Source organism: Lacerta agilis, chromosome 7 (genome assembly GCF_009819535.1).
Source record: "Lacerta agilis isolate rLacAgi1 chromosome 7, rLacAgi1.pri, whole genome shotgun sequence".
NCBI classification, from domain to species: Eukaryota; Metazoa; Chordata; class Lepidosauria; order Squamata; family Lacertidae; genus Lacerta; species Lacerta agilis.
This window is the reverse complement of record NC_046318.1, coordinates 39019417-39047285: the sequence shown is the minus strand read 5'-3', so window position 1 is coordinate 39047285 and position 27869 is coordinate 39019417. Positions and strand designations below refer to the sequence as shown.

At 38.7% G+C, this 27869-nt stretch overlaps 1 protein-coding gene across 2 annotated transcripts; it reads left to right on the top strand.

Moving 5' to 3' along the window:
• The first annotated feature begins 13 nt into the window (after positions 1 to 13).
• On the top strand, positions 14 to 27672 carry VAPA (VAMP associated protein A). 2 transcript variants are annotated; one of them, XM_033154883.1, is made up of 7 exons: positions 14 to 247; positions 14259 to 14411; positions 15803 to 15906; positions 17225 to 17305; positions 20036 to 20275; positions 22576 to 22752; positions 26045 to 27672. In XM_033154883.1, the coding sequence occupies exons 1-7, from the start codon at positions 172 to 174 to the stop codon at positions 26198 to 26200; spliced, it is 987 nt and encodes a 328-aa protein (XP_033010774.1). In that variant the 5' UTR covers positions 14 to 171; the 3' UTR covers positions 26201 to 27672. The 2 variants fall into 2 exon arrangements, with proteins under 2 accessions (XP_033010774.1, XP_033010775.1); XM_033154884.1 differs by lacking the exon at positions 20036 to 20275 and having other exon boundaries at positions 105 to 247; positions 26045 to 26200.
• Positions 27673 to 27869: the final 197 nt, after the last annotated feature.

The window sequence follows — 27869 nt, the reverse complement described above, 5'->3', positions numbered from 1 at the left end:
GCTGCTGCTGCTGCTGCTACGACTGCTACTCCTCGGTCGGCGCCCCTTCCCTTCTCTCCTTCCTCCCTCCCTCCCTCCCCGACCGGAGTGTCCTCCCTTTACCTATCCACCCGCCCTCTCCGCCTCCTCCTCCTCCTCCTCCTCCCGGACTGAGCGAGCGAGGGAGTAGCGATGGCGGCCGCCGGGGCTCTCTCCAAGCACGAACAGATCCTGGTCCTCGATCCGCCCACCGACCTCAAATTCAAAGGTACGAGAGAGAGATAGAGCGGGCGGAGGAGCAGAAATGCTTCCCAATGGGTGGGGGAGGGCGGCGGCGGCGGCGATACCTAAAAGGCTGGACGGGGAAAGGCAACTCTTTCTTCCCCCGCCCGGCCCCATGTTTAGCTGTGGGGCTGAGATATGTGGGGAGGAGAGCGGAGCTGGCGGCAAGAAGGCCTGGCCCAGCCGCCCTCCTTCCCCGGAGATTCGGGTGGGAGGTTTGAATCGAGAGGGACGGGACGAGGCGTCGCCGTCGCCATCTTGCTCTCTCCTCCTGTCTTCTCCCGCCCCGGTTCGCCGTCGGTGTGCGGTAGTGAGGCGGGAGCCTCTCTCCCCCCCCCCCCCCACGCTTCTCCGACCTCCCCGCGTCATCCTGAGCAGCCGGCTTCGCCGTCCCCAGTTACGGGTCCATCCGCCGGCGCAGGCGAGCTCGATCGCGGCCGGCGAAGGGCGAGAGAGGGAAGCTGGCCTGGCGAGTCTGCGGAGCCGGCCTTAGGCGCTTCCAGCTCCTCCGCCCCTCCCCGGGCTCCTCTTCCGCAGCGCAGCCTGGACCAGGCCCTGCTTGGGCCAAATCTGCTCTTCGCCGGCCACCCGCTTGCCGCTGTCAAGAGGAGTGCGGGGACAGCTTTTGCACCACCGGCCTCCGTGTTTCCAGGAGAGGCTCAAGATGCGGCTGGGCAACCCTTGTATAAGATGGGGGACGGACGGACTATACACGCTTCCTGCATTTTCAGGCGGCGCCTTCCCTTTCCCTGATTTCGTTTCCACCTCGATTCTTCCATTCTGATATACCTGTAGTCGAGTGGTGGTATCTTGCACCAACGCCCTCTGACGTGTCATGTAAGGAGCTCGGTTATGGGCGTTTTCCATAGCAACGACACTTGATATTGGACATCTTGGGTTTAGTGAACGACACGTTTTTGTTGTTGGCAGAATTAAAAAGCTTCCCCACCCCCACCCCGCAGGTGTGTTTCCTGAGACCGTGCATCAAATATAAGAATCGTGTACAAAGTACTACAGGATAAGTTTCTGCGCTTTGAGTATTTGTTGCTTCGGTATTCCATGTGTTCTTATTTGATGAATGTTTCTAATACAATATATACAGAATGTTAATTTTTTTTAGTTATCCCCCATTATAGCAGTAGTGATGGTTATGAAATTGTAATGGTATTCGGAAAAAGAGCCAAGATTCTTGGAGGGTAATTGCCAAAACACAGTAAACATATTCTGTTAGTCCTAAAATTGTACTCTGTCTCTGATTAGCACTAGGTTGAATGGATGACTTTGGAAATAACAGGTCACAGTTGTCAGTTTATAAGAGGAATTAATATTACTTAAGTTACAGAGTTAGGTGTAGGGAGGACTATAGTAATACTATAACCTACCTTGAGCTAGATCGTAACTCTAACTGAAAAATATATCATTTTGAGCAAGTTTGTAATATTCAAAGGTTGATTAATGGGAGTTTAGGGTTGAAGACAGTTAAAATGACGCATTGGTGATCATTTTTTGGACACTTGGGGTGATAAAGTAATTTTGTTGCTCAAAGAAGGAAGTTGTGAATTCAGGTAGCATTTTATAATTTAATTTCTTTATTTTATTTTTTATATTTTAAATAGCATTTCAGAATCTTCAAGCTCCTTTGCAACTTGACAATCATAAATCAGTTTTAGTTTAAAACCTCAAGCTAAACTCATTGCTTGGGAATCTTACTAGTTTTTGTGAAATTTACAGATTATGTGTTCAGGAGGAAGATATAAAAATGTAATGTAAAAATTTAGACTTAATTGATAAAAGTTACTTGTTATAAGGTTTTTTTGTGGTGGAGGTGGGATGATGGGTAAGATAGAATGTTGTGGAAACATCTGTGGAATTCTTATAGACTCTGGCCATTGAAAGTTTGTGTGACATACAGCCTGAGCTGATGTGTGTTTACTCAGAAGTAATTCCCAGTAAGCTTTATTAGATTTACTCCCAGGTAAGTATACATGGGTCTGCAGCAGGCCTTAAGCTTTAGTTCTTACATTATTTGGGGAAGTCATCTAGTTGAATCAGTTAAGGTTTACTTCAGAGGATTTTTTGAAGCATCTACCTGTTGGGAGGCATGCTACTTTTTAAATCATTTTTTTTTAAATTCCTGATAACATGTTTGCATTTTTAGAATAATCTATAGCATAAAACCAGATAGTGGTTTCATTATAGTACCTGAACACAACTCAAAAGTAACTTAAAAGAAGAACATTTGCTTTATTTGTATAAAGCCCAGTCAATGGCATTTTCAGCTTAAAAGAAACAACTTGGGTGGCAAAGCTGAAGATGTACAGTCCTTAGCTAGACAGAATACATAGAGGACCTTACCCTTGGTATGCTGGACTATCCTAAGTCTGTTTATTCAAAAGTAAGTTATCTTGAATTCAAGTTAGTGTGTTTAGTACTGTTGTCTCAGTTAAATTTAAATCTGAAATGAATATACTTGTAAGCCTGTTTACTCTGATAAAACTTCTAAGCAAGTTTGTTTAGAGTAGCAACCACAATGTGGTAATGTACAGTGCATGTAAACAAGTGTACGCCTACTGAGTCTTGCCCTTGAGTCTCACTGGCATATATAGACATTTGTATAAATAAATATACAAATATTTACAAATGCCAGCTCCCTTGGCCTGAAAGTGAGATGAGCACTGCAACCCATAGTCGCCTTTGACTGGATTTAACCATCCAAGGATCCTTTACCTTATAAGTAAAATGGTTGTCATTGCCAAATGTATTGAAACAATTAAGTAATGGGATTTCAGTTTGTTTCAGAATACAGAAGGATCTGGACACATTCTCATCCAGAGCTCTGATAAACTGGATTTCTGCCACAATTTTAAAACAAGGTTTCCCTAACAAATAAAGACTTAGGACAGAATATATGGAGTGCTGTGCCAGTGCAATATCACAAATGTGACCTTACCCTGACATTGCAGGCAGACAATTCAGTGCAAATGTTTCAGATCAGGATGTAAGTGCTATAGGAATCAACATAATTTCAGTAGTTATGATAACCTGATTTTTAGACATACCGCAGCTTGTAAAAAATTGTTTAAAGTTACACCAAGAATTGTGCTAATACAAAATAATTGAAAGTTTATGACACAGTTCCAGCGATGTTTTGACATTGCTGACAATGCATTGGCATTAATGTATTTAGAATAAGGGTAGTAGTTTCACTGGATCCATATTTAAACCCCAGAAAAGCTTATAATATAAACACTTTTTAAAAAATTGTAATATGCTGAAACAGGCTAGAACTCTTTACATCATAATTCAAAATGAAAGATTTTGCTGTAGTTCACCATTTGAGTAGTACAAACAAATGGGTCACTTTCATTGCCTTTGTATGTTGCTGTTAATGCAGGTGTGCTTAGGTGGTAAACAAGACAAAAGTATTTCAAATATAAGTTCAGAATTTCTATTTTATGTTCTTAAAAGTTACAGTTGAGCAGTCAGTGCCAGGCTGTCTTTCTCTGGTCAGGACACTGATTTCGAGTTAATAGCTTATTGCATTGCCATAAAATTTATTTTTAAATGTTTCCTTTGTAAAAAAAAAGAAAGCGTTTCTTAATAAAAAGTCTCTTAAATCCAGTAATGATGAAACATTCTTAATAATAATGGATGATGTTTAGTGCATAACTGCATGTGGTTAAGTTAAATTTGAAATAGATGGGCCTCAATCATGAATAGCAATGTTAAATCCCTCAGATATCCGATTTAAATTTTATCATATAGTAGGGCTGAAAGAGATGTCTGCTTTGGAAAGCAATTGCTAGCTGAAATACTTGGTTACATGGCGAATAGCTTGACCCAATAGAAGACAGCTTATTGTAACTATGTTCTGGGGGACCCCTTGAAACAAATTTGGGGGGCAGGTGGAGGTTAGAGAAGAGCAGTGTTAGAAATTAGTTGTGTTTTGCTACTGGCATGAGTCCAGTTGTGACCACATGCAGATCTCCATCTGGCTGGCTTCTCCAGCTTTCTTAAGCAGGTAAGCAGAAGAGCTTACTGTATTTACTGCATATATATCCCACCTTTTCCTCCAAGGAGTACATGGTTCACTCCCTCCCTCCTCCCTCCCTACCTCAGCGACCCTGTGAGATAAGTTAAGAGGCGGTGACAGGCCCAAGGTCACCCAGTTAGCTTCATGACTGAGTGGAGATTTGAACCCTGGCCTCCCAGGTCCTAATCTAATACTCTAACCACTACAACACACTAGCTTCCTAGAGTACTTCAGCTATGGGGCAGCTATATAAATTTAGTAGGTAAATAAATAAATAAATAAATAAATAGGGGAAAGCAAAATGTCACTCATGGAAGAATCTGAAATGTTTTCCTTGAAGCTTGCTTTTGTTTTATTCTGGATTGTTTTATTTGATGCTTTAATGTGTTGTAAACACATTATTTCTTTAAAATATAAAGCAGTATAGAAATGAAATGAAAAATCATAATAAAAATAAATTTCATTGCTAAAAAATTGTGTCTAGACATTCCGTTGTGGTGACCACAACTTTTGTTTAAGGTGCCATTTGGCGATTAGCTTATATATTGTGAGTTTCTCACACTGGAAAAGAGAAACCAGAAGTTCCATTACACAAGCAGGTTAAATAATTGTTTTTCACCCAGTGGATTTAAGGTGCCACATGTAACTATTTTCTGTTGGTTACAAGTTTACACTAGCCATTGTTAACACTGCCCATATTAAAGAACAACATTTCATGCTTAGTTATTACATTTCAAGTACAGTACAGGTAGTTCAGTTACTGATGGAATTTCACCATGGCGAAGTCATGATGACATATTTTGTAATATTGTATTGGCTCATCAAAAGGTTTAAGCATTTTTGGAAATCTCTGCAAGTAGAGCACAGAGGCTGTAGAATACTTTAGGCTTAACTATAAACTGCAAAATGTTGGAGACTTGGTGGATAATTGTTAAAACTGATCTGATAACAGAAGTATAGTTCACCATTGCATAGCTGCTGGTATTGCAAATGATACACACTGCAAATTGAGACGCTTGCACTTAAGAGTAAAAATAGCTCACCATTAAACCCATCCCTCTGCCTTTAAGATCAGTTGCCAAAATTGGTCATTGGTATGTCTTTCATGTAGGCAGGGTTGGGGCATTTTAAATATGTATCTGTCATATGTCGGTATGTCTTTTAAAACTTACTTTCCTTCAGTGTCTTAAGTTTGAGAAAAACATAAACTAAGTGAGAATTTTCATGATCTGGCTAATGTAATAGCTGTTTCTTGCATCACAGTTTCATATACACACATCTTTCATTTACTGTAATTTTAAAGATACCTGTTAGGGGCAAATTGGTATTTGGCTTCTGCATGTCTAATGTGGAGTATGAAAATAGATCTGCATACATGTAATATGAAACAGCCCTCATATTGATTAGACATTTGCATTGACGTTTCAGAAGTCCATTAAGTGAGATAGTAAATTGGCTTCCTGGGTGCATAAACTTCTGTGTTGGTACATTTTAATTATTACATCAAATTGTGGGGGGTGCTGTGATGAATGGCACCTACCATATTCTAAGGTGGAAATATACTGTACTGCAAAATATATTAGGTCAGAAATAGAATTATAGGACTGAAAACAGTGATGAGAGTCTTTTAGAAAAAAAATCCAATGCAAGTTATGGTAGTTTGCATATGGAAATTTGCACTAGAAGTTTTTTATGTGCTAGAGAATGATCTAATTTAGCATCTTTATTTTACTTGTATTTAGTAAGCAATGCTAAAAACATTGAAACTGCCAAGTTCGCCTAATATATTTTCCGTTTATATCCGTGCATTGTTGTTAATTAAGTTCTGAAGTGGAAAAATAAAGCGCTGGAAAATATTCTGTCCCACATCATTGGCCAAAACAAACTTGGTTTCATTCATTCTAAGTCCAAAATGCTTTTTAGTTCTGCAATCTTAATGCATGTTTACTTGGAAATAATTTTTACTCAGTTCTTAAAGTTGCGGATGGGCAGATGGGTATTGATTTCACCTTTAATTTCGCAGGTTGCCATCTTACCAGTATTTCACATAAAATGCACTGGATTATATCAGACAGAATAATATTGCCCATGGAAGGACCCTTCTGCTCATGGAATGATCATAGCACTAAAGCAATTTTGTAACAAATTTATGGCTTCCTGTATAGCAGTTGGAATCCTTTATTTATATTTTATCTTTGCAAATCAATATAGAGCACAACAGTATAGACGATACAGTTAATAACACTGCTAGAAAGTTATAGGGAGGTTGTAGTATGAAGTATGGTTACAGAAGTATAAAACTGGGAATAAAAATTCTGCCTGTTATAGCTCTGTGGCCACCTGTGCAGCAGTGGTTGAATACAGAGCCAGTTAAAGCAAATTGGGCTACTTAAAGCTGGGAAGCAGAGGAGTTTTGGGATATCACTGTAGGAGTTTGTCAGAAATGTCTTTAGTAGATTTGAGTCAGCTGAGCATAATATCACTCCAGTATTGTGTGTAACTTCTAACCAGAAAGTAGTAAACATCTAGAATAGTTATGGAATGGTAGGTGGGAATTAATGCTCTTTATTTTTGTATAATGATTGCTCATATTTGTCCACCAGACTGCAGTTTAATAAATGCAATGTCATTAGGATTTCTACTGGATGAAATTGTTTTAGAGACGAACTATATAGGGTCATGTATGTTATGTATTGATAATTAAGGAGCTGTAATGAACAACTAGTTCATATTGTGAAATGTTAGTCAATCTAGGCTAGTAAAAGTACCTTAGGTGGTACTTCATTCCAGAATAATTTGTCTAATGTGCCACAGCACATCATACCATTATATTGTTGCACAAAAGCCTTAATAATATTAATGAATGCAGCATAAAAATGTCCATAGGACACAGACAAGAGCCCAACCTCTATCAGACCAAAGGTAGCCTTTCATGAGGGGAATTCTGTATATCTAGAAGCAGCATACCATATTTTAACTACTAATACAACAACAAAGAATGTGCTCATCAGTAACTTCTCCTGGTGCAGGAATAATTTTGACTTACAATGCATTGGGTTCTTTTTCTCTCAGTCAACTTATTACAGTATCCATCTGCAAACTTTTTTGTGCTGTGTTTGCTTTGGAACCATCATTTTTGTTGGTCTGCTAAATGATAAGCTGGTTGTTGAAATAAGGCCTGACATATTTGTTGCAAACATTAGGTGTGTAATGGGTTTGATCTTGGCTGGGTCTGTATTATCTGGGGCTTACATAGTATTATTTGCTTAGTTCATCATACCTAGAGTATCAGTATGTTGCATTTCCTGTAGCTGTTTATCTCAGCTGGTATACTGCTCTAAATTATTAATGTGATTTTTAGTGTGCTGAAAATGAAGACAAGGTAAGTTGACTTTAAAGGAATATTGTAGATTCCTTAAAAAAACATTTTAATTTTAAAGAGTCTGTTAATGCGATTAAATAACTTCACATAAGAGAAAACATTTTATTGTACCTGTTTATTATCTCTTCTTATCTTTTCCTTGCTTATGAAGTGATTTAAAGCTGGACAAGTAGTAGTAGTATTATTTGAAAGTATGACTTTTAAATATATGAGTTACTGTTCCATGTAACATGCAAACTAACAACAAAAATAAATTTAGTTATCCAATTTCCATTTGTATGAGGTAATATGTTGGCAGATTATTATTATGAGTAATGCATTTGATTCTTTACTAAGTAATATAATCAAGATAAATCCTGAAGAACTTTAAATTTAGGTACTTAGCGAGGGGTCAGAGACAAACAAAAGGGTTAAGCCAGATGCTTCATGGAATAGGTGATTGTTGAAGAGGAATTTGAAGGAATGGTGCCATCACTTAGGTGTTCTGGGCTTCAATGGGGCGGCAAGGGAGAGCAAATGGGATCGTTCTTAGATGAGGTGGCCAACATGGTCCCTTCCAGATGTTAAGATCAGCGTTCGAAACTACCATTGTTCTAGGCACATTTAGCGACAGGGAATTTCATAAACGCAGGCAGTTTCTGAGCTCTGGGTACAGTACTGCTCCTAAGATTTCAGATTAAAACTGGTACTGCTGGTGCTGAGGCTGTGGGAGGAGAAATTCCTCCCCGCTAGACTTCCAATATATCTAGGGGTCATCTTATACATGGAAAAATATGGCAAGTCTTAGGTTTGCGAACTGGACATTCAAGGTGGGTGTCTCTGCCATCAGTTGTATAGGCCTTTAATATGTGTTAGTTGTGGTGCCAAAAAAGATATATTTATCTGAAGGAAAGGGTGTGTAGGGAGAATCCGGGGCTTGTCTGCAGAGTGAAAGGAAAGGAGGACCTTTTCTGCTCCCCCGCTTCCAACCATTATCTGTAGACTGGAGAAGAGACTCTCTTAAGAATATTAGGGAGGCGGGAAGGGGAAGCATGGCTTTGTTTTTTGCAGTCTTTAGATGAGGACTAGACTAGATTTTAGCTGCAGTTCATTCACTTACAGCTTTGTATTCTTGTTATTAAAAAGTGTGCCTAGACATTCCGTTTTTGTGCCTATAATGTTGTGCCTATAGGTGCCATTTAGCTCCTAGCTTTCATATTTCAGTTTCTAACACTGGTTAAGATTACAGCTCAACCATTCCTGCCCTTTGGCCATGCTGGTTAAGGCTATTGGAAGTTGTAGTCAAACAGCATTTGGAGGGCACCATGTTGGATACCTGCTCTAAGAGTATAAGACTTTTGGACAGGCTGAGGATGATAGTAGTTGAATGACTAAAGGTCATGGACAATGGAGGTATTTATAGAGGAAATGATAGAGCATGAGGGAAGGAAGAGCTGCATGATTTTGACAGGAGAGTTCTGGACAGAGGTGAGAGGATCTAAGTGTTCAAAGGGCCAGAGAAAAGGTTTTTCTCGTCAGGAACAACTAACAGTGTTCCTCTGGATATTCTCACTGGGATATAAGGACTCAGGTGGCCTTTAAGGCATCCGGGACCCTAGTTGTTCAGGGCTTTGTATAGCAACCCATGAACCTTGAACCTGCCCAGTAGCATTTGGGCAGCCAGTGCAGATGCTTTAGCAGAGATGTCACATACAGTCAGCCCTCCTCCCACAAGCAGTAGGCCCACTGTATTATACACTAGCTGGAGCTTTTGGACCAGGCTGAAGAGCCCCACATGGAGCTCCACACAGAATATCTCTAGTTATAGGTAAGGCAAAAATTGCTTGGGTTGTTCTGAATGCCAAATCACTTTATTAGGATTTGTCTAAAGAAGAAAATGTTTACATGCTATTCCTTATACTCTTGTGCAAGTACTAGTGGAAGGTTACTTGCAGCACAGTACTAAGGTATATCAGGGTTTGCATTACAGTTTGAGAAACATGTTGAATAAGTAGTGCATGAACTACTTTTAACGGGTCATAAAGTATTTGAAAGGGCATGTGCCAAATCTTGGGCTGGAGCTTGCACAAGTAGAATAACTTATTTGGATATAGAATCACTTTCTAATGTAGTTCTCTACCAGTAGGTCAGAAACAACCAATTTCTGGTAGCAGAAAGGCATATTTGATCCAAGCCAATATCATAAAATTTAGAAGCCATTTAAAATGGTGTAACATGCAGCCCCTGTTGGTAATGGAATATATTCTGTGCTTTTTTTTGTTACATTTAATGGAGAAATATACGTAACGTTTATACTAGCATAGTGAACATCATTGGCACATGTTGCATTTATATCCTCATAAACAGCTGCTGGCACTCCTGGTTTGGCACTGCAGTGTACAATTGGAAACATAGACAGTATGATTGAAAAGTTCAGTTACCTAGAAGACATTTGTGCCAAGAACAGGAAGCAGGCTGTACAGCTGACATAGTTTGCTATGCCATGGGTGGGTGAACTGGGGTGGTTTAAGGAAGCACTTGGTATGAGAATCTTACGTGTTGTAAAGCACTGTGGCCATTAAATATGGGGTCGGGAGAATTGAGTTGCCACCCAATTTGTACATGTTTACTTAGAAGTAAGGTTCACTCAGACTTACTCTGATTGCAATCTCAGAGTGGAATCCTATACATACGTACCTGAGGTATTTACTTCTGAATAGACATGCATAGTCTTGTGCTGTTAGTCTCAAATAATCATGTAGTTTGGGAAGTCAATGAGGTGTTGTTTGTTTGTTTTAAGAAAACATCAATCCCTCATATTTTCTTGATTGATTTAAGCTATATCCTGCCTTTCTTTTGGTACAGAATCCAAGGCGGCTCAGAGCTTGAATTTCAACGAACTCAACTAGAAACACAGTATCAGTATAAATACTAACAATTAAATAAGTAACCCTATTAAAAACAACACTAAAACCAATTAAAAGCACAGAAGAAAAGAATGTACAAAATCCATATACTGCTTCAATTTAAAGCTGATCAATGAATGCTATGTAATACATAAATGTAAAGTCGATAAGCAGAGATTAGGGCTGCATTAGAATACCTGTTGCCTAGCTCTGCTTAAAAGATAGCTAAAATTTCAGATCTCAGTCTCAATATTAAGTGAAATGTGACATACTCATTTCTTTATGAGAAGATGTTAAGAGGAAAATTGTAGTGCTGTACTTTCATCCTTAGCTTTGGCAATATGTAGCACGATACCAGGAGGACCCTTTAATTTTAAAAGTGTAGCATACCGAATGCATTTTCAAGCCAGTCTGGTTAAGGCTAGTTTGTCTACAGTTTAGTCCAGGGGTTGGCAAGGTTTACCGGCCATGGGCCAGATCACTCCCACGGAGTTCATCCGTGGGCTGGACTGGTGCAGCGCGACACCAAAAATTGCGCCTGTACAGAAGCGATTTTCAGCGTCTGGACATGCACAGACGCAATTTCCAATATCTGCGTGTGTGCAGCCGCAATTTCCGGCTCCTCTCGGCAAGGCGCCGCACCATGCTGGTATAGTGCAGCGCGCACGGGACTCGGCAAACGGGCAGCTCGTGGGCCGGTAAAACGGTCTTCGTGGGCCGGTAAAACGGTCTTCGTGGGCCGCACGTTGCCAACCCCTGGTATAGTCAAACATAGCTCAACAAGCAGTGCTCTAAAAAGCATTCACACCAAGGCCCTTAGTGGTAACGAGATTTTGTTGAAGTAATTCGGAAATAAGTCCGTTGACCAGTTTCTGGCTACATTGAAGCTAAAGTCTTTTATTTTTAAAAGACTTCTAATTATCTAGCTGCATGCATCATTTTCTTCAGTTTCATATTGTTTATATTATTAACAATGGTGTGCTAACAATAATTCTTTGTATTTTACCCTGTGATAGAAATTTAGAAAATGACTGAAAATAATTGTGCATCAAGGAAAAATCTGTCAGTTTTAGTTAAGTTATTTTTTGTTCTACAGTTAATAACAGGCAAATTCTGTTTTTGGAGCAGAGCCTTTTCAGCATGTGATTTGCTTTTATTCACTTCTGGGGGAGACCCTTGGAAATTCAGTGCTAATCCTGTTAATTGCTTTGAATGGTTCTTAGATGAATGACATTAGAAAGGGATTGTATGTAAACCCATCTTGGCTAGTTGTGTTAACAATCATTTTTGGTTGTATAGTCAGATGTGGCTTTTTAGTCAGGTGGAACCTGTAAGACCTGTGTTTTATTTATATACCCTATTGGCCCGAATATAAGCCACACCTTTAAAATTCAGGGGGGGGGGGAGATAATACCCAAATATAAGTCGCTCCCTTAAAATTCTGCAGGCACTCACACTGTTTAATTTCACCATAGAAGTAATATCTCCCACTGTCATTTAAGAGCAAAACAGCTTTTAGAAAGCTTTCTGTGCTAAGAATTTCTCTTGCGTAAGTTGACATATGTTCAGGAATACACCGATACTATTAATTTGGTACCATGTTGACAGTCTAGCATGTATGTGTTACAAACATGAGCTATTTTCTTCTTTTCATATTTTGTTTACAGAAGAATAATGGTTGCATGTAGCATAAGGGCTACTAAGATGCCACCTGATCTGACAGTTGTTCTCCATCATAATTGTTTTGCTACATCAGACTTGGGTTCAGTGTAGTCCAGCACTCTGTCACCAACAGCAGCCAGTAAGCTGATCCTGGAAAACACACAAGTAGTGATAGAAGAGAGGGCCTATTTGTCCCTAGAATTTGGTGATCAGATAGATGTTGTCTCTGAGTATGAAGGAGCCAGGTTTTTTTTTTATTTGTTTTAAGTTGAAGAGGATTTAGAGAGCTCTTGGAATGAAATGGTTAAAGTCAAATGATAATTTCTTTCCAAATGGGGGCTGCATAGGAGAAATTCCAACTCGCTTGTGCAAGGGTAACATGATCTTCCATGTTGAAGAATCCATTTTTGGCTTCTGTGGTTACACCTCTTGCCAGTTCATTCATTTTTTAAATTTCCTGGCCAGTGCATTTATATGTTGAATAAATATCTCATTTTATTGGTTCTGGACCAGTTGTTAATTTCACTGTACTACCCAAGAACATAAGAGTTCAGAAAGAGGAAATACTTTTCTTCATTCCTTGCACATCATTATTTTACAAGCTTTATTATGTTCCATCTTGTCTTACATTTTCTGAACTAAAATATTCTGATTTCTTCAACCTTTCTCTGTATGCAAGATGCTTGGCTTATTTTGGTAATTAGCTACTCAGTGATCGTCCAGCTGCAGGGAGTATTCAAATGCAGGTGCACCATAGATCTATGTAATGACATAATGACACAAATGTATAGTTCTGTTTTCAAATGGGATCCCCACCAAATGATGGGAATTTTTGTAGCAATATGGTCATAGCAGGGCACATCTTTTTACAGCTGATTTTTCGCCACTGTTTCTTTTCTTGGCCACTGTTCCCTTCTTTTTGTCCTTTGAGACCTCTGCCTCTATCTGCTGCCTCATTGGCATGCTTGCCTCTGGTTGTTTACGTGTCTTCTCTTTTTCATTCTTTTTCAGCTGTGGCTTATCCTTGTGGCTGTTAGTGAGATGCCAGCCTAAATAATGATGATGATGATGATGATGATGATGATGATGATGATAATAATAATAATAATAATAAATTCAAATTGATGGATCCTTGCATAATGAGAAGAGCTGGTTTTTATTGTTAGTCATGCAAATAGGTTGGCATAGTGCAGGGTGCTGATCCATGGGCCAGATGAGGCCCACCAATCTGTGTAAATTGGTTTACAAGGCTTCTTCCTCCACATTGGAGTTTTGAGCTAGAAGTAGATGAACCTCCCAGCCCAGTGTTGCAACGGGGGGAATTATGCTGTCTTTTCAGAGACCATTCTCGGCAGTTCAGAAGTAGGTCTCTGAAGAACAGAAACCACTACAGTTCTGGTATATGTGTGTGATGCATGTTCCTGTTCCAGTCTTTCTCTTCCATGAGGTTGTTTTCCAGAATAAATGTTGCAGATTCCCTAAACAATATTTTTCCTTCCCTTTCAGCTTGGACATCATATTCCTGTGATAGCGGAGTAGTTTAGGCAAAGGCAGGAGAGGTTTTGGACAGTATTGCACAGAGGATCCTTTTCCTAATTATTCCCAATTTTTATTTTGGTGTTTTCACTGCCATAGCACCAATGGCTACGTGATTGGAAGGCTGTTCTTACAACTTATTTTCCACTCTGCCCTCTGAAAAGTATCTCCAGAGGGTTTGAATAGTATGGGCTGTGTCATGGGGACTATAGGAGGAGAAGGGAATTGTCAAAAACCAGCCAGAGAAACATTGCCTGAGCAGAGCACAAAAAGAGTATTAATTGAGGCAGGGACTTGCTGACAGGCTTTTCTAAACTGCAAGATATTGGGAGAAAGGATAGAAGACAATAATAACTTGCTGGTCACCATTGACTACCTCTTAAACATGGTCTGTGGATATGTCTTGATTTGGACCATTGGTTTGCTTGTGATGCCTGTTTTTGGAGATCACATCTAACAAAAAGACTAATTACTAAACATAAACCTTTAACAATTTCAGGTCCCTTCACAGATGTAGTCACTACAAATCTTAAATTACGAAATCCATCGGACAGAAAAGTATGTTTTAAAGTGAAGACTACAGCACCTCGTCGATACTGTGTGAGGCCAAACAGTGGAATTATTGACCCAGGTTCTTCTGTAACTGTATCAGGTAAAAATGTTTGGCTGTTTTTCTTTCTTTTATTTAGCAGTGTGGAACCTTTTTCCTCTCTAAGGGCCCCATTCCTTTGAGGCCCCATATAAGATCAGCGTACACAGTTGGGCCTGATGAGCATTTACTGTTCCCAACCCAAATCCTGTGGAAACCCATCTAATTCAGATTTTAATTTTATGTTGACTTGTTTTTAAGATGTGATTTACTTATTGTTTGATTTTAGATCAATGTTTATATTTGATGTTACCCGTCCTGAGCCTGGTCTCGGTCGGGGGAGGGCAGGATACAAATAAAAGTTTATTATTATTAATCATGAAAGTTGTCTGGGTCCACATGAGCAGTGAGCAGGGCAAATTCCAAAATGGACAGGGCCAAAGCACGCAAACACTGACTGCAGTCACACATCCACACTAATACATAAGAGTTTTATTGACTTACATTTTGCATACTAAGAAATGAGCTACCTTTCTCGGCATGCAGCATGGAAACACAACAAAATGCCCATGCAGAAAACACTCTCTTACTCCATGGACAGCTTTGCAGCAGGGCTCCTGACTGTATGTGTGCCTGCCTGTCTTCCATTGAGCACCTCTGTCTCTTGGTCAGCATCCCTCTGTCTCCTGAGAGTGACAGAGATACTGTCTGGGAGGCAGACACACATATGAAAAAGAGCACTGAGCTAGATCATCTATAGATAATCTATAAAGGATCAAGGTGTCATACTCCGTGGTAGGCTTTCCAAGCTCCCATGCTTGACTGCCTCCAATCTCTCTCCCATCCTTCTCCTATTCTCTGATGATGAGACTAGAAGAAGTCAACTCTCTCAACTCATTCTCTTTTAGAGCTTGGATCCAAGGAGTGTATCTTTGGATCCAAATTATAGATGCAAAATATTAGGGCAAGAAGAATTCTCTGCAAACTCTCTTTCTCTGCTGATCATATCATTCCTGTTTGAAGGAGTTTGGAAGATCCCTTCTATCCTCCTTTGGTAACATTCAAGGTCCTGGGCATCTCTTACCCAGTATCTGTATACATCACAGTGGTAATGGGTGTCCCTTTAATAAATTCTTCCCACCATTTTCAGATGTTTCAAACTTCTGTCTGCTTTAACTTAATTACATACATCAAATTTGGAAGCTCAGGTTGTTATGTAGAAATAAAAATCCTGATTTTGCAAGTGAACTTGTTTTCATAATATTGGGGCATAACAGATAACCATAAAAGGCAGATTTGTAATAAATTATAGAACTTGATTCTTGCAAGAAATCTTGTTTATTATCTGTTCCGAATGATTGCACAGTTCTTTCATGCTGAGTTTAAATTTTTGAAATTGACAGGAAAAGTAGGTTGCATGCCTCTATGTAATTCATACTTTGTCTATTATACAGTGATGTTACAGCCTTTTGATTATGATCCAAATGAGAAGAGTAAACATAAGTTTATGGTACAGACAATCTTTGCCCCCTCAAACATTACAGATATGGAAGCAGTGGTAAGTAATTAGATTTAATTTTAGTATTGTAAGCTAACAAGATGAATTCTTACTTTTTGCCTTTTGCCTTGTTTTATCCATTGGGGTTCTTGTATTATGTTCAACATATATTTTGAGTCTGTCCAACTTCTCCTCTGCTGCTTTGCTGGCACAAGCTGGAAGAATACTGTTGAGAGAGACCTCAAAATGTACATTCCACTTAGGAACTAAGCCTTCAGCTGCTTTCTTCATCTTCAGGGGGAAAACAGTGTATTTGCCATCAGTCGTTGTTACACCAATACTTACTTGGAACTAGTTGCATAAACTAGCCATTTTAATGCATTAGACATTAATGTTGGTCACACTTTTTTTTAAAGTGTGCTTTATGTTACCACTTCTATTTTGAAGAAAAAAATGGCCTTGTTCTCTCAGTCAGGATCTCAAAGATGATACTGTTTTATGTAACAAGGATGTTTTGTGGTGCTTCTTTTCTGACAAAATTTCAGTAGAATATAAGATGGTTGTACAGTACTAAGCTCAGGAAGTAGTATCTACAAGGATTATCTTTGTTTTCTGCCTTTAAATTTCATAAATGCTGCTGCAAAGTTTCCATGTTACTGGTAATTTATTGGATTGCTGTTTCACTTCCCCTGATAAGATCTACAATCTGAAGAGTCTTGTGTTTATCAATTTTGTGGCAAATACAACTTCGGAGTTTCTAATTTAGAAAGTATGGGGAATCTCTTCTTTTAGGGAATATGCCAATCAAATTTCCTTCCTGATAGCCTGATTCAAACAAAAAATAAAATAATATAATCATTTTTTCACTATGTTTGAACATGACATATTTTAGTTTCCCCCCTATTTGATATCTACCAAAGCACTGAAGATAGGCTGAAAGATAGTATCATTTCTTTGTTTATTAAGCAGAGAGGTGCACAAGCCCCATGCCTGTGTATGTTATCTTTTCTGTTATATCTAAACTGGAAGCCTGTGCTTGCCAGAACTGGAACAAACCATGGTTTCAGATTCTGGTAACCATAGCCTCCCAATTTGGATATAGTGGGAATGTATGGTTAATTAAACCAGGAAAACTTATAGTGACATACCCCAGTGTGCTCAGACACAAGACTTGTGCATATTTTTGCTTAATATCTTCCCAGACTTGGTCAGTGATTTGCCTAAGAGCTTCATGTCTAAGTAATTATTTGAACCATGATTTCCCATTTCTAAGCCTATTTAATCTTAAAATACTGTGTATTTGACAAAGTTTGCATATGACTTATTAAAAAGCTGTTAAGTAAAGCAGCTAAAATTTAATTTATTTTCATTGTCCTAGTGGAAGGATGCAAAGTCTGATGACTTAATGGACTCCAAATTGAGATGTGTATTTGAAATGCCTAATGAAAATGATAAGCTGGTAAGTAGATAAACAAAAACGAAACAACTTCAAGTAGTGATTTTATAACAATGTATCTTAAGCTAAGAATGTGCTTCGTAGTTGTTTTGTATCAGAACAGTTTATGTAATTGTATTAAATAAATTATAATATGGGGGAGTGTAAACAGTGATTCAGTAGCACACAAAAAGCTTTGTATTTTTACATTTATTTTTAGCATATAAGTGCACTATTTTCTGTAACCTCTCTATCAGTCTATTTCTGCATCGATGTGTGCCATATGAAATTGTGCATGCATATCCCTAGCTCATTTTGTCAAAGTGAAAGCTTCCTTGCTTCCACCTCTTGAAAACTGTGTTACTTACACAGTGAGTGCAAGCTAGTCAGTTGGGAAGATGGGGTGTAATGACCTTGTCACAGAGAACTGAGCAACAAAACTTCAAGACTCTTGTGTATGATCACATAAAATCTTTGAAGAAGGGTGGCAGTTCAAAAGAAAAAGCAGTATGGTAATATATGCTAAGAGCTCTATGTTTTTATGACACAGTGAGCTACGGGCAATCCTATAATACTCTCCTGTTAAGGAGGATGAAACAAGTTGGAAGCATGAGTGAAAGGGGTTATTAGCATAGGAACTTCTTTATTTTTTATTTCAGTGCTGTAGCTAAAAGCTACAAGTGTGAGATCTGAGAAAAGGAAGCTGACAGTATGCAGCCAATTCCTTCTTTGCCAATTTAGGCTGCACCATCTTATCTGGTACCTGTTGTTAAGTTGCACATGGGCAGCGGAACATGGTTGTCATACTATTTGCAAGGATGTGCTTTTTGTTGATTCCTGCATGGAGATGCACCATTGCTCAGTGTTGACCCAAGACATTTGCTGCCTAAAGTAGAGCTCCAGTGCTCTCTCCCGTTCAGGGACAAAACACTTGCTGCAGCATTCAGACAGCAATTACTGCCCTTACCGCCTGCCATCTCATAATGTTTCCCAAAGCAGGGCTAGCCCTGCCACTGGTGTAACTGTAGGCAGGGTATCTAGAAAGTGATATTGCCAAGATCATGCTACGAAGCACAGCACTCTTAAATTTAATCAAAAACTACTAAGGCTCTGAGATCTGTAATGTTCTTAAAGCTGTCTTCTAAGTTTCGTTATTGAGAGACTTAAATGAGCAATTGTTTTGCAAAATATTTAAAAACTTCAGATAGCCACAGTAATGACATGATGATAACCTTGGCACAACTCAAGATTCCTGCCTGTGATACTTAAATCCTCGTTCTTTTGCCTCTACAAATCTGTTGCCCTCCAATATCCTTTATGCTTTCCTCTTCTCCCCCTGCCCCGCATCAATGGCCCAAGCTGTTGCCGCTTAGTTATTGTGGTCATTGTCACAAAGGTAAATAAATGTATGGCCTCAAATTCCATTTGCAATATTTTGAAAAGTGTACCTGAGGAAGAGGTTGCTGTGGGAGAGTTGAGGGCCAACTCTCACATGATTCCAGTTACAGGTGGGTAGCCGTGTTGGTCTGCCATAGTCAAAACAAAATCGAAAATTCTTTCTAGTAGCACCTTAGAGACCAACTGAGTTTGTTCCTGGTATGAGCTTTCGTGTGCATGCACACTTCTTCAGATACTGAAGAAGTGTGCATGCACACGAAAGCTCATACCAGGAACAAACTCAGTTGGTCTCTAAGGTGCTGCTAGAAAGAATTTCTCACATGATTATACATGGTTGGGTTGTGGGGAAAAGTAAAACCTATATCTAGACAAGGATGTAGGAACTTTTAAATCTAGTAGGTTGGGGTAATTTACCAGTCCATAATTAATAGAGGCAGGGAAGACCATACTTTAATCTCTAGGGTTGGGGTAGAAAGTTATATACTATACCATCCACCTTAAGAAGAAAGACAATTTTAAGCTTTTCAGAAGTATTATTCACTTTGTCCACCATTCACTGATGTTTGATTTTAAACTCTATTTGCTAGCTTAATTTTCCATTTATTAAACCAGAAGATTATTTGCAGGTGTTTTTGTATTTCAAGCAAGTTTCCTTGATACAACTAGTTATGTAGTGCTGCTATTTTTTATAGAAAGTGCTGCTTTACAGAAAATAGGAGAGAGGAAATAGTGAACTTAACTGAGGTGGAGGATATACTATAATCCAGCCAGAAATCTGTTTGCTATGGTTTTGCCGCTGAAGTTCTGCTGCCAAACTGCTTATAAAATTCCTTGTCAGCAGTTGGAAGTGCTGTGGAAGCCCCAACAAAAGGAGCCTTAGCTTCTATACATGGTTCTGTATATAGTTTACAGTATACAGTGGAACCTTGGTTCCCAAACAGCATAGTTTCTGAACAAATCAGCTCCCAAACACTGCAAACCCAGAAGTGTTCCGGTTTGTGAACATTTTTCAGAAGCCGAACGTCTGACGCAGCTTACGCTTGACTGCAGGAAGCTCCTGCAGCCAATCGGAAGCCGTGCCTTGATTTTCGAATGGTTTCGAGAGTCGGATAGACTCCCAGAATGGATTAAGTTTGAGAACCAAGGTACCGCTGTATTGTGTATAGCACAGTCATATACATTTTTAGCCAGAAGTAGGTCCTGCTGTTTTCAGTGAGGCTTACTCTATACTAAGTGTGATTAGATTTGCACCCTTATTCAATAAAATCAATAAAAGAAACCAGCTTTTTTGCCTATTCCTGTCTTGTAAGCTGTTACTTGACTGCTTGTGCATAACATTTATGTTTTTCTAAGTAGCAGAGAGGGTTTGCAGAGCCTAATCCTTTAGCCGTTGGTTTAGTCACGCCCCTAAGTCTTGCAATGAGAGATCTGCTGAGTGCTGAGGGCATGTCTCAGCTTCCACCTCAGACTTTATCTTCATCAGGATCCGTACACATAACTCCATCCAACAGCAAGAATCTTCAGATACCTGCAAGTTATAGCCAGAAGATTGACATGATGGAGCAAGGCAGTGAGGTCAAACACAAGATGAATCAGGTTTGTTTTAGGGAGCTGAAAGTACTCAGACTCTTTTAGTGCCTCAGGGGTTAATTAAATTTATTTTACTTAGCCAAGAAACTATCAAATTAGGCTTAAATTGGAAGAGAGCATTATTTGAGAAAGACCTTTGAGAAAGACCTCAACTATGAAAATGGGTAAAATGGCATTACTTTTGTAGTGTATCCTGCTCTCAAATTTTGCTTTATTAATTTTTGTTGTTAGGATTGAGATATATGGCAAGGGGAAGAAGTGAAAGGCCTCAGTTGGAAGGGAGCAAAAAGGGTCAGTAAGGCAGTTGAAACAGTCTTAGGGCAGGAGCCTAATTTTCCTTGGCAACTGGAAACAAATCTTTGGATTTGTTCTGATATTACACCATGGTTTGGTTCTGAGAACTGCCTCAAAAGAGCCCATTCACTCTGTCCTCCCCTTGTACATGTGGTTATTTTCTGGTTTTCACAAATCATAGTTTGTCACTATTTCTGAACCAGCAAACCATGTTTTGCACTTTTCCTGCAAAAAAGGAATGTGCATAGGGTGGAATTATTTGCCATAACTGAAAGAAATATGTGTCAATAATATTTGATGGAGATAGCAGTTGATATTAAGCGGGTTATTAGTTTACAAAATATACTTACCTGAAATGTTAGTTATTTTAATTACAAACTTTGTACTGGCCTAGGTACTATACATAATAAATGTTTCCTATTAAAACTCTTTTAAAAAATTATGATAATTTTAGGAAGCCAAATTTTGTGCTTGATTCAGCCTTGTATGTGTCAAATGCATATAACGTACCCAATGACGTCTTACTGTACTTAGCAAGTCTGTGACTATTGCCATATCATTTATTCAAGCCTATACTGTTTGTATTATAATCAAATACAGTAAAAAATGTTTCCTAAATATTTGAAGTTTCTTGAGTCGTATTGCAGATTGGCCACTGTGCTTAGTAACTGCCACATAAAATACATAGTTTTTCAGTTCTTGATGTCCTAACTTCTTTTTCTGTCATGCTCTAATTTATTCCTCTCCATTATAACAACTAATTGTAGGGCAGCATTACCTTTTGCAGTGATGTTAATGCTAATCCTGGTTAGCTCAAAATCACAGTTGGCAAGCACATTAAGAAAGGGGAGCATGAGTGTGCAAGCCCAGGGACATTCCTAATCTCCCAACCATGATTGGGTCATCAGGAACATTGTGTGGACTCGATTACTGTCTGTCTTACACCCAGGGCTAAGATGTTTATTTCTGTTGAGTTTTTCTCATCTTAGAATCAGGTGGGTACGAATTGTTTCTCTATTTTTAATCCACTTGAATTTTAAAATATTTTTTTGATGTTGGAAAAATTTATAAAGGGTTCAACCTATCTAGGGTTCTCCCAAGATATGCCAGTGGACAATAACTTTAAGTGAAAAATTAGGCATTTATTAATACAAATGTATGTAGAGTCAGCCTTCTAAAAAATCAGGCTGACTGAACTTTGATCCTCTCGGGCATTATCTTTTATACACGTTCAGCTACACAAGCAATTACCACTTCAGACAATTACAGCAATTACAGAATCACACTTACAGCACACTGTCATTATTCTTAAACCACTTGGAGATCCTTTGGCTCTTCTGACTAGCTCACCCCAACTTTCTCATGTGCATGTGTATTTCCCCCCCTTTTTGGTTAATTTTCTGTTTTCATACTGCAAACTGTCCTGTGATCTTTGGATAAGGGGCAGTATCTGGATTTTATAAATAATAACCATCTTTCTTCATTGTCTTCTAATTAATTGCTCTTTGTATTAGAGGTCTGCCAATGTCTGCTTTCAGGTATCTATGCTGATATTTTTGTTCTCTCCTTGACCTAGGTTTTAGTGTAATAACTATACTATACATCTCCTAGTGTTTTGTTCTCCATTGTCATACCTCATCTGTTTACATTTTATTCCTTTCAGTTGTGTTAGGAACTGTAAGAGAACACAGGCTTGTGCATACTTCTATTTTAAAACAATTTGTTCTTTGGGAAAGATTTAGTAAAGCTCATACACAGATTTCAGAATGCAAAGCTCTAACTGAGCAAAATGAATTCAGAGATGAAATAAAATGGGAAAATGGTCCTACAACATATCTTTATCAATCATTTTTAACAATGGTTATTCTCTGGTTGTTTTTTCAGCTTTGTCATCTTTGTAACTAACTTGGTATTCTCCCCCCCCCCCCCGGTGGTACTAAAACTAAAAAATGCTTAATGCTAGCTTTGATTAAAGAAAATCCTGTTTTGAAAACCATTTTTAATATTTGCAGAATGACATAGATGCAAGCAAATCTGCTCCAATACTGAATACAGCTAAACAGGATGGTCCAATGCCAAAACCACACAGTGTTTCACTTAATGACACCGAAACAAGGAAGCTAGTGGAAGAATGCAAAAGACTTCAGGCGGATGTGGTGAAACTATCAGAGGAAAACAGACATCTGAGAGTAAGTTCATAAGAGCAGATTCATGAAAGTTGTTTTTAAAAAACCACCCTGTTTAAAGGGAAGTATTTACCATAGTACCCTTATTATACATCCCATATCATTTTCTTCCAAGAACAAAGAATTGGTAGGCAATAGGCAACATCACAGTAGCAGACATGATGGGATTTCACAGGGCTCTCCTCCCCACACACCTCACATCTGAGCAGATTTTGGAGGAGTGTAAGGAACTGCAGAGGGGAGGAAAGGATGTCACCCACAGGATTTAGCAAACCTACAGCAAATTTCCCAGCCAGAGTATGTTTAAATCTTCAAATTTTTAATGTCGGAGATAAAGTTTATTTTTTTAATAACACACAGTAAAATAATTTCACACTGGTTTCAACTTAAGTGACTTTTCTTAACTGATAGTCCTATTGGCACCAAGCCTCCTCTATTCATGTGCCTGTTGTTAAGCACTACCTCCAAACCAGAATATCAAACCAGAATCTTACTAGTCAGGATAGCTAAAATTTGTTGATGAAAATAAAATTATTCTTAAAACTTAGTTCACATTTTAAACTAGGATTTAAGACTCTAAGATCCTGCCTGGGTCACCTACATGCCTGTGGGGAACCGACAAGCAGGACTCAAGGACAAGAATACTTTCCCCTCCTGTAGTTTCTAGCTTCTTATTCAAAAACATACTGCTTCCAACTGCTGAGGCAGTATATAGCTGTCTTAGCTAGCAGCCATTGATAGGCCCATAAATTTGCTCCATCCTCTTTTAAAGCCACCCAAGTTGATGACTATCACTGGCATTCCATCATGTGGGAGCAAGTTCCATAGTTTAACTGTGCTATGTGAAGAAGTACTTTCTTTTCTATGAAAGTGTTTTCTTTTATATGTGAGTTTATTGTGAGGTTCTCTTGGTTTGAATCCAAGAGATGTCATCCTGTAATTGTCATCAAGAGTATGTCCTATGTTCTAGTGTCCATGAAAACTTCACACTCTGCAGAGATGAGGTAGCTGGAGGGTATAAAATAGGAGTGCAGGATCACCGACTTTTAAATCATGAAGATTTATGACTACAAACAAAAGAACATAACACTTACTCTGCATCTCATGGACCAACACTGACTTGGATCCAATTTGCAGTATTCCACGTGCATGTAGAAGATTTCTCACTTCCCCTTCCCGAAAGAGCCACTCCCACCCCAAGGTACTGTAGAGAGTCCAAGTATCTGAAAGCATATGATTTCAGTCCAAGAGTTGCAGTTACTGTATATACTTGAGTATAAGCCTAGTTTTTCAGCACATTTTTTGTGCTTAAAAAGCTGTCCTCGGCTTATACTCGAGTGAGGCGGGCGGTGGGGGTGGCGAGAAAGAAGCCCTTTCTCTCCGCTCGTGCCGCCACCCACTCTCCCCAGTCAACCATTCCTTAAGAAGCGTACAAGAACAGTGGTTCTTTACTCTCCCCAGGCAGCTTGTTCCATTCCTGAACTGCTCGCATAAATGCAAACTTGGCAAAGGAGGAAGAGGAAGGAGCAGCCCAAAGGGCTGCTCGTTCCTCCTCCTCCTCCACAGCGGCAAAGGTGAACCGGCTTATACTCGAGTCAATAAGCTTTCCCAGGTTTTGTAGGAAAATTAGGTGCCTTGGTTTATATTCGGGTCGGCTTATACTCGGGTATATACGGTATGTGGCTGGAATCACCAACCTCATATACCATGTGCAAGTAGAAATTCTTTCGGCTCATGCCAAAGCTCTGGGATTCCAAACAGTCTTCTTTGCCTAGTAACTATTAGCTTTGCTCCTAGAAAGTTTCAGTTTATTTACAGCCTGATATATGAAGTTTTAATCAGAAGTAAATCCAAATTCAGTAGTGCTTAATTTCTAGATAAACATATGTGGTAGTACAGCTGTAGCCTTCAAGTAAGTGATCTTGATTAGTATGCTTGCATGTGTACAGAGAGCCAAACAGAAACCTGTCCCTTATCTTTAGGCAGATATAATTATGCACAGTGTAAAATGTACCGGTATGTGGTATGCATGATTTAAAATTTTGGATTATGCTTCTAGCTCTTCGTCTGCAGCCTTGTCTCACTCTTTTAGTCCTTGTTTCTCATTATGTCCTTGCCCGTGACATCAGTTCTCTTGGCTTTTACCACAGTTGACTGAAGGTCCCTTCCTCTGTTACATGACTGACTGTTTTTCCTTGCTGCTCCTTATGCATCACTTCCAACATGGCCTATAAAATATCTCATCACGTTCTTTCTTCCCTACCCTTGGCATTCTCTGCCTCTCCCTGTAGTTTCCCCCACCCACTGCCCATCTTAAATGGGAAGCCCCTTGGGGTCAGGGACCTATCTGATTTATTCTATTCTGCAAAGTACCTTGTACTGATGGCACTATACAAGTACATAGGAATAATAATTAGTTGTGAACATGTATCTTATTTGTTATAATATATTTGAGTGTATTCTTAAGAAAATATTATTCCTAAAGGGGATCAGTTTTCAGTTACTTAAATTGATCATTTTTTCTTGGTAATTTTAAAATCTCCTTGATTTAAAACCAACTCACCCTTGAAATAATATGACGTTTTAATCTTTGTATGGATAATGATTGTGTACTGACTGACGGTCGAATAAATTTTATTGATTGAAATAATACTATGACAGCCTGACTAACAATCATAGTCAGTGGCTTCCACTGACAGAAGGGGTTTGGCCTCTCCCGAGAATCAGGGGACTGTCCTAAATGAAGTCAGTTATTGAACAGGGGGTTGAGGGTAAAGGAGAGATAGGATTTGCCCCACTTTTCAGCTTTCACACTTCCTTGCATACAAGGCAGTGTAAACTCCCCCCCCCTTGTTTTCTTGTCTTTATGTTTCATTTCTGAGCATTACACAAAGCCATGCAAATCCTGTGGTCACTGAAAATCTAGAAGGTCCAGTGTTATGCTGTTTGATTAATTCGCAATCCTGAGCTAATAGTGGTGTTCTGGGATAAATTGCCATCATCAGTGGAACAGTTTAAATAGTTGGGTCTTTTGTTTCCCAGGTTTTGTAAACAGGCTGTTATTGATAGTAAATAACAGTAGAAGGATTAATATATTTTGCTGTTGTTACTAATTTATACCCAACATGCTATGTTTTATTATGTGCTACATTTTGACATCTTTTAAAGTCAGATAGTGTGCACACACACAAATAAATAAACCTGTCTTAAGTTTTAAAATGTTTTGGTTAAATTCAGATCTGAAACAATCTCTTTGATAATTTTTGATTGATTATTTTCCCTCATGTGTTTTCAGGATGAAGGTTTGAGGCTGAGAAAGGTGGCACACTTGGATAAACCTGGAACATCAGGCTTGGCTCTCCGAGATAATGTCTCCAATCCTCTTCCCTCACTTCTTGTTGTAATTGCAGCCATTTTCATTGGATTCTTTTTAGGGAAATTCATCTTGTAGAGAGGGGAAAAAGAGAGAGAAGCATGCAGAATGCAGCTTCCTTTTTTTTCTTGGCCAGAAAAAAAATGTATTTACCTACCACTTCATTGGTAGTATGGCCCCAAGTGACCATTATTGTGTACAGCATCATATAGGCTTTGCCTCTAATGATCTTGCACGGTTAGACAACACAATAAAAAGACAAACTGGTCGGCTGCTGGACAAATTGTATATTAATTCATCAATAGCAGGTGTCAGTTGCACATTCAGTCCTTTATGAAAAGTCATACATAAATAAAGAATTGTTCTTTCTTTCTGTGGTTTTAATAAGAGTTCAAAAATTGTTCAGAGTCTTGTAAATGTTATTTTAATAATCCTTTAAAAAATTATCTGTTGCTCTTGCCTCTTGGAAAATGATTATTAGAATGTTAATCCCACTTGTTCAGGAATATGATGAGGCATTCTGCGGGGAAATGATTCCTCTTAGTGTGTAAATTTTATCCTTTACCTTACTTTGCTAATATCATGGCAGAATTTCTTACCCCTTGTGAGGCAGTTGTTAAAGTTTTCATCCTTACAGCCCTGTCCCATGGTATTTAACATACAAAAAAATAAAACTGTTAACATACTTTATGCTGGGTAGCTTGTTTCTATGAATTATACTTTGAGAAAAGTTTTCCTTCAAGTTTTACACATAACCTTGTCACAGATGAATATTGTTCAGTTCACTAGCTGTGGCTTGAACTGGTGCTAGTGAAGCTTTGGAAGAAATATAGCTGTTTCCATACTATTTAACAGCGGCAGAAAAGGTTTCTGGCTTTTTAAGCAAAACGAAAGGTTAGAATTAGTTCTGTTTTGGGACATGGGACTAATTACAAGAGGCAGGTATTTTAAACTTGTCTTTTAAAATAGTGGTGGACTTTGCAGGTATCTAATAGGTATATTTCTGTTGATTCATTGATGCTCCCTTATCTGGAGTCCCCAGTAATCCGTTAATGATCAATAATTTTACATCCAGGCTGACTAGTCCAGATGTTTTCTGGAAATACATTCTTTGTGACCTTTCCAAATAAATTTTCCTTAAGTACCCCAGGTTGATTCCAGCTGAGCAATCATTTATCATTTAGTTTTATGAAAGGAAAATAAAGTTTTGTCCAGCAAATACGTCTTGGCACACTTGCCCATTAGCTATGCATACCTTCTGTGTTCTAGAAAGTTTATTTTGTTGGTTCTGAACTGCTTCTCCTCACTTAACCTCATGGCTTGTTTCATTTCTGATCTCTATGTCATTAAGTAGATAATTTTGAAAGCACAATACTTAGCTATTTTTAACTGTTAGCCACCATAGGGAGTTACTTCAGAACTGACATTCTTGAAAGGCTTATTCCTGTAGGCAGAATTTTGTATATTCTTGGATATGGTTGCAGCTAACTGTTCAATCTTATGTAGCTGAGAAATGTTCTAGCAAAAATATACATCTTGGTTGCCTTTGATTTCTAGTGCTTTTTATTGGAAAATATACACCATGTACTGTCACTGCAGTCTATGGCAAACTTTTATAACACATGCAATTTGCAAAGAAGAAGATGAACAAACCATTGCATGATGTTTCACTTTAAAAGCATGCAAATACAGACATTTCCTTTTTCTATGTGTTCTGGTATCTGCATTCAAGTCTTCTCTGACCATG

Coding starts and splice junctions, on each gene's coding strand:
- VAPA (XM_033154883.1), top strand. CDS start 172: ATGGCGGCCGCCGGGGCTCTCTCCAAGCACGAACAGATCCTGGTCCTC. Junction 14,412..15,802: donor TTCTTCTGTAACTGTATCAG/GTAAAAATGTTT, acceptor TCTATTATACAG/TGATGTTACAGCCTTTTGAT. Junction 17,306..20,035: donor CTAATGAAAATGATAAGCTG/GTAAGTAGATAA, acceptor TTTTCTAAGTAG/CAGAGAGGGTTTGCAGAGCC.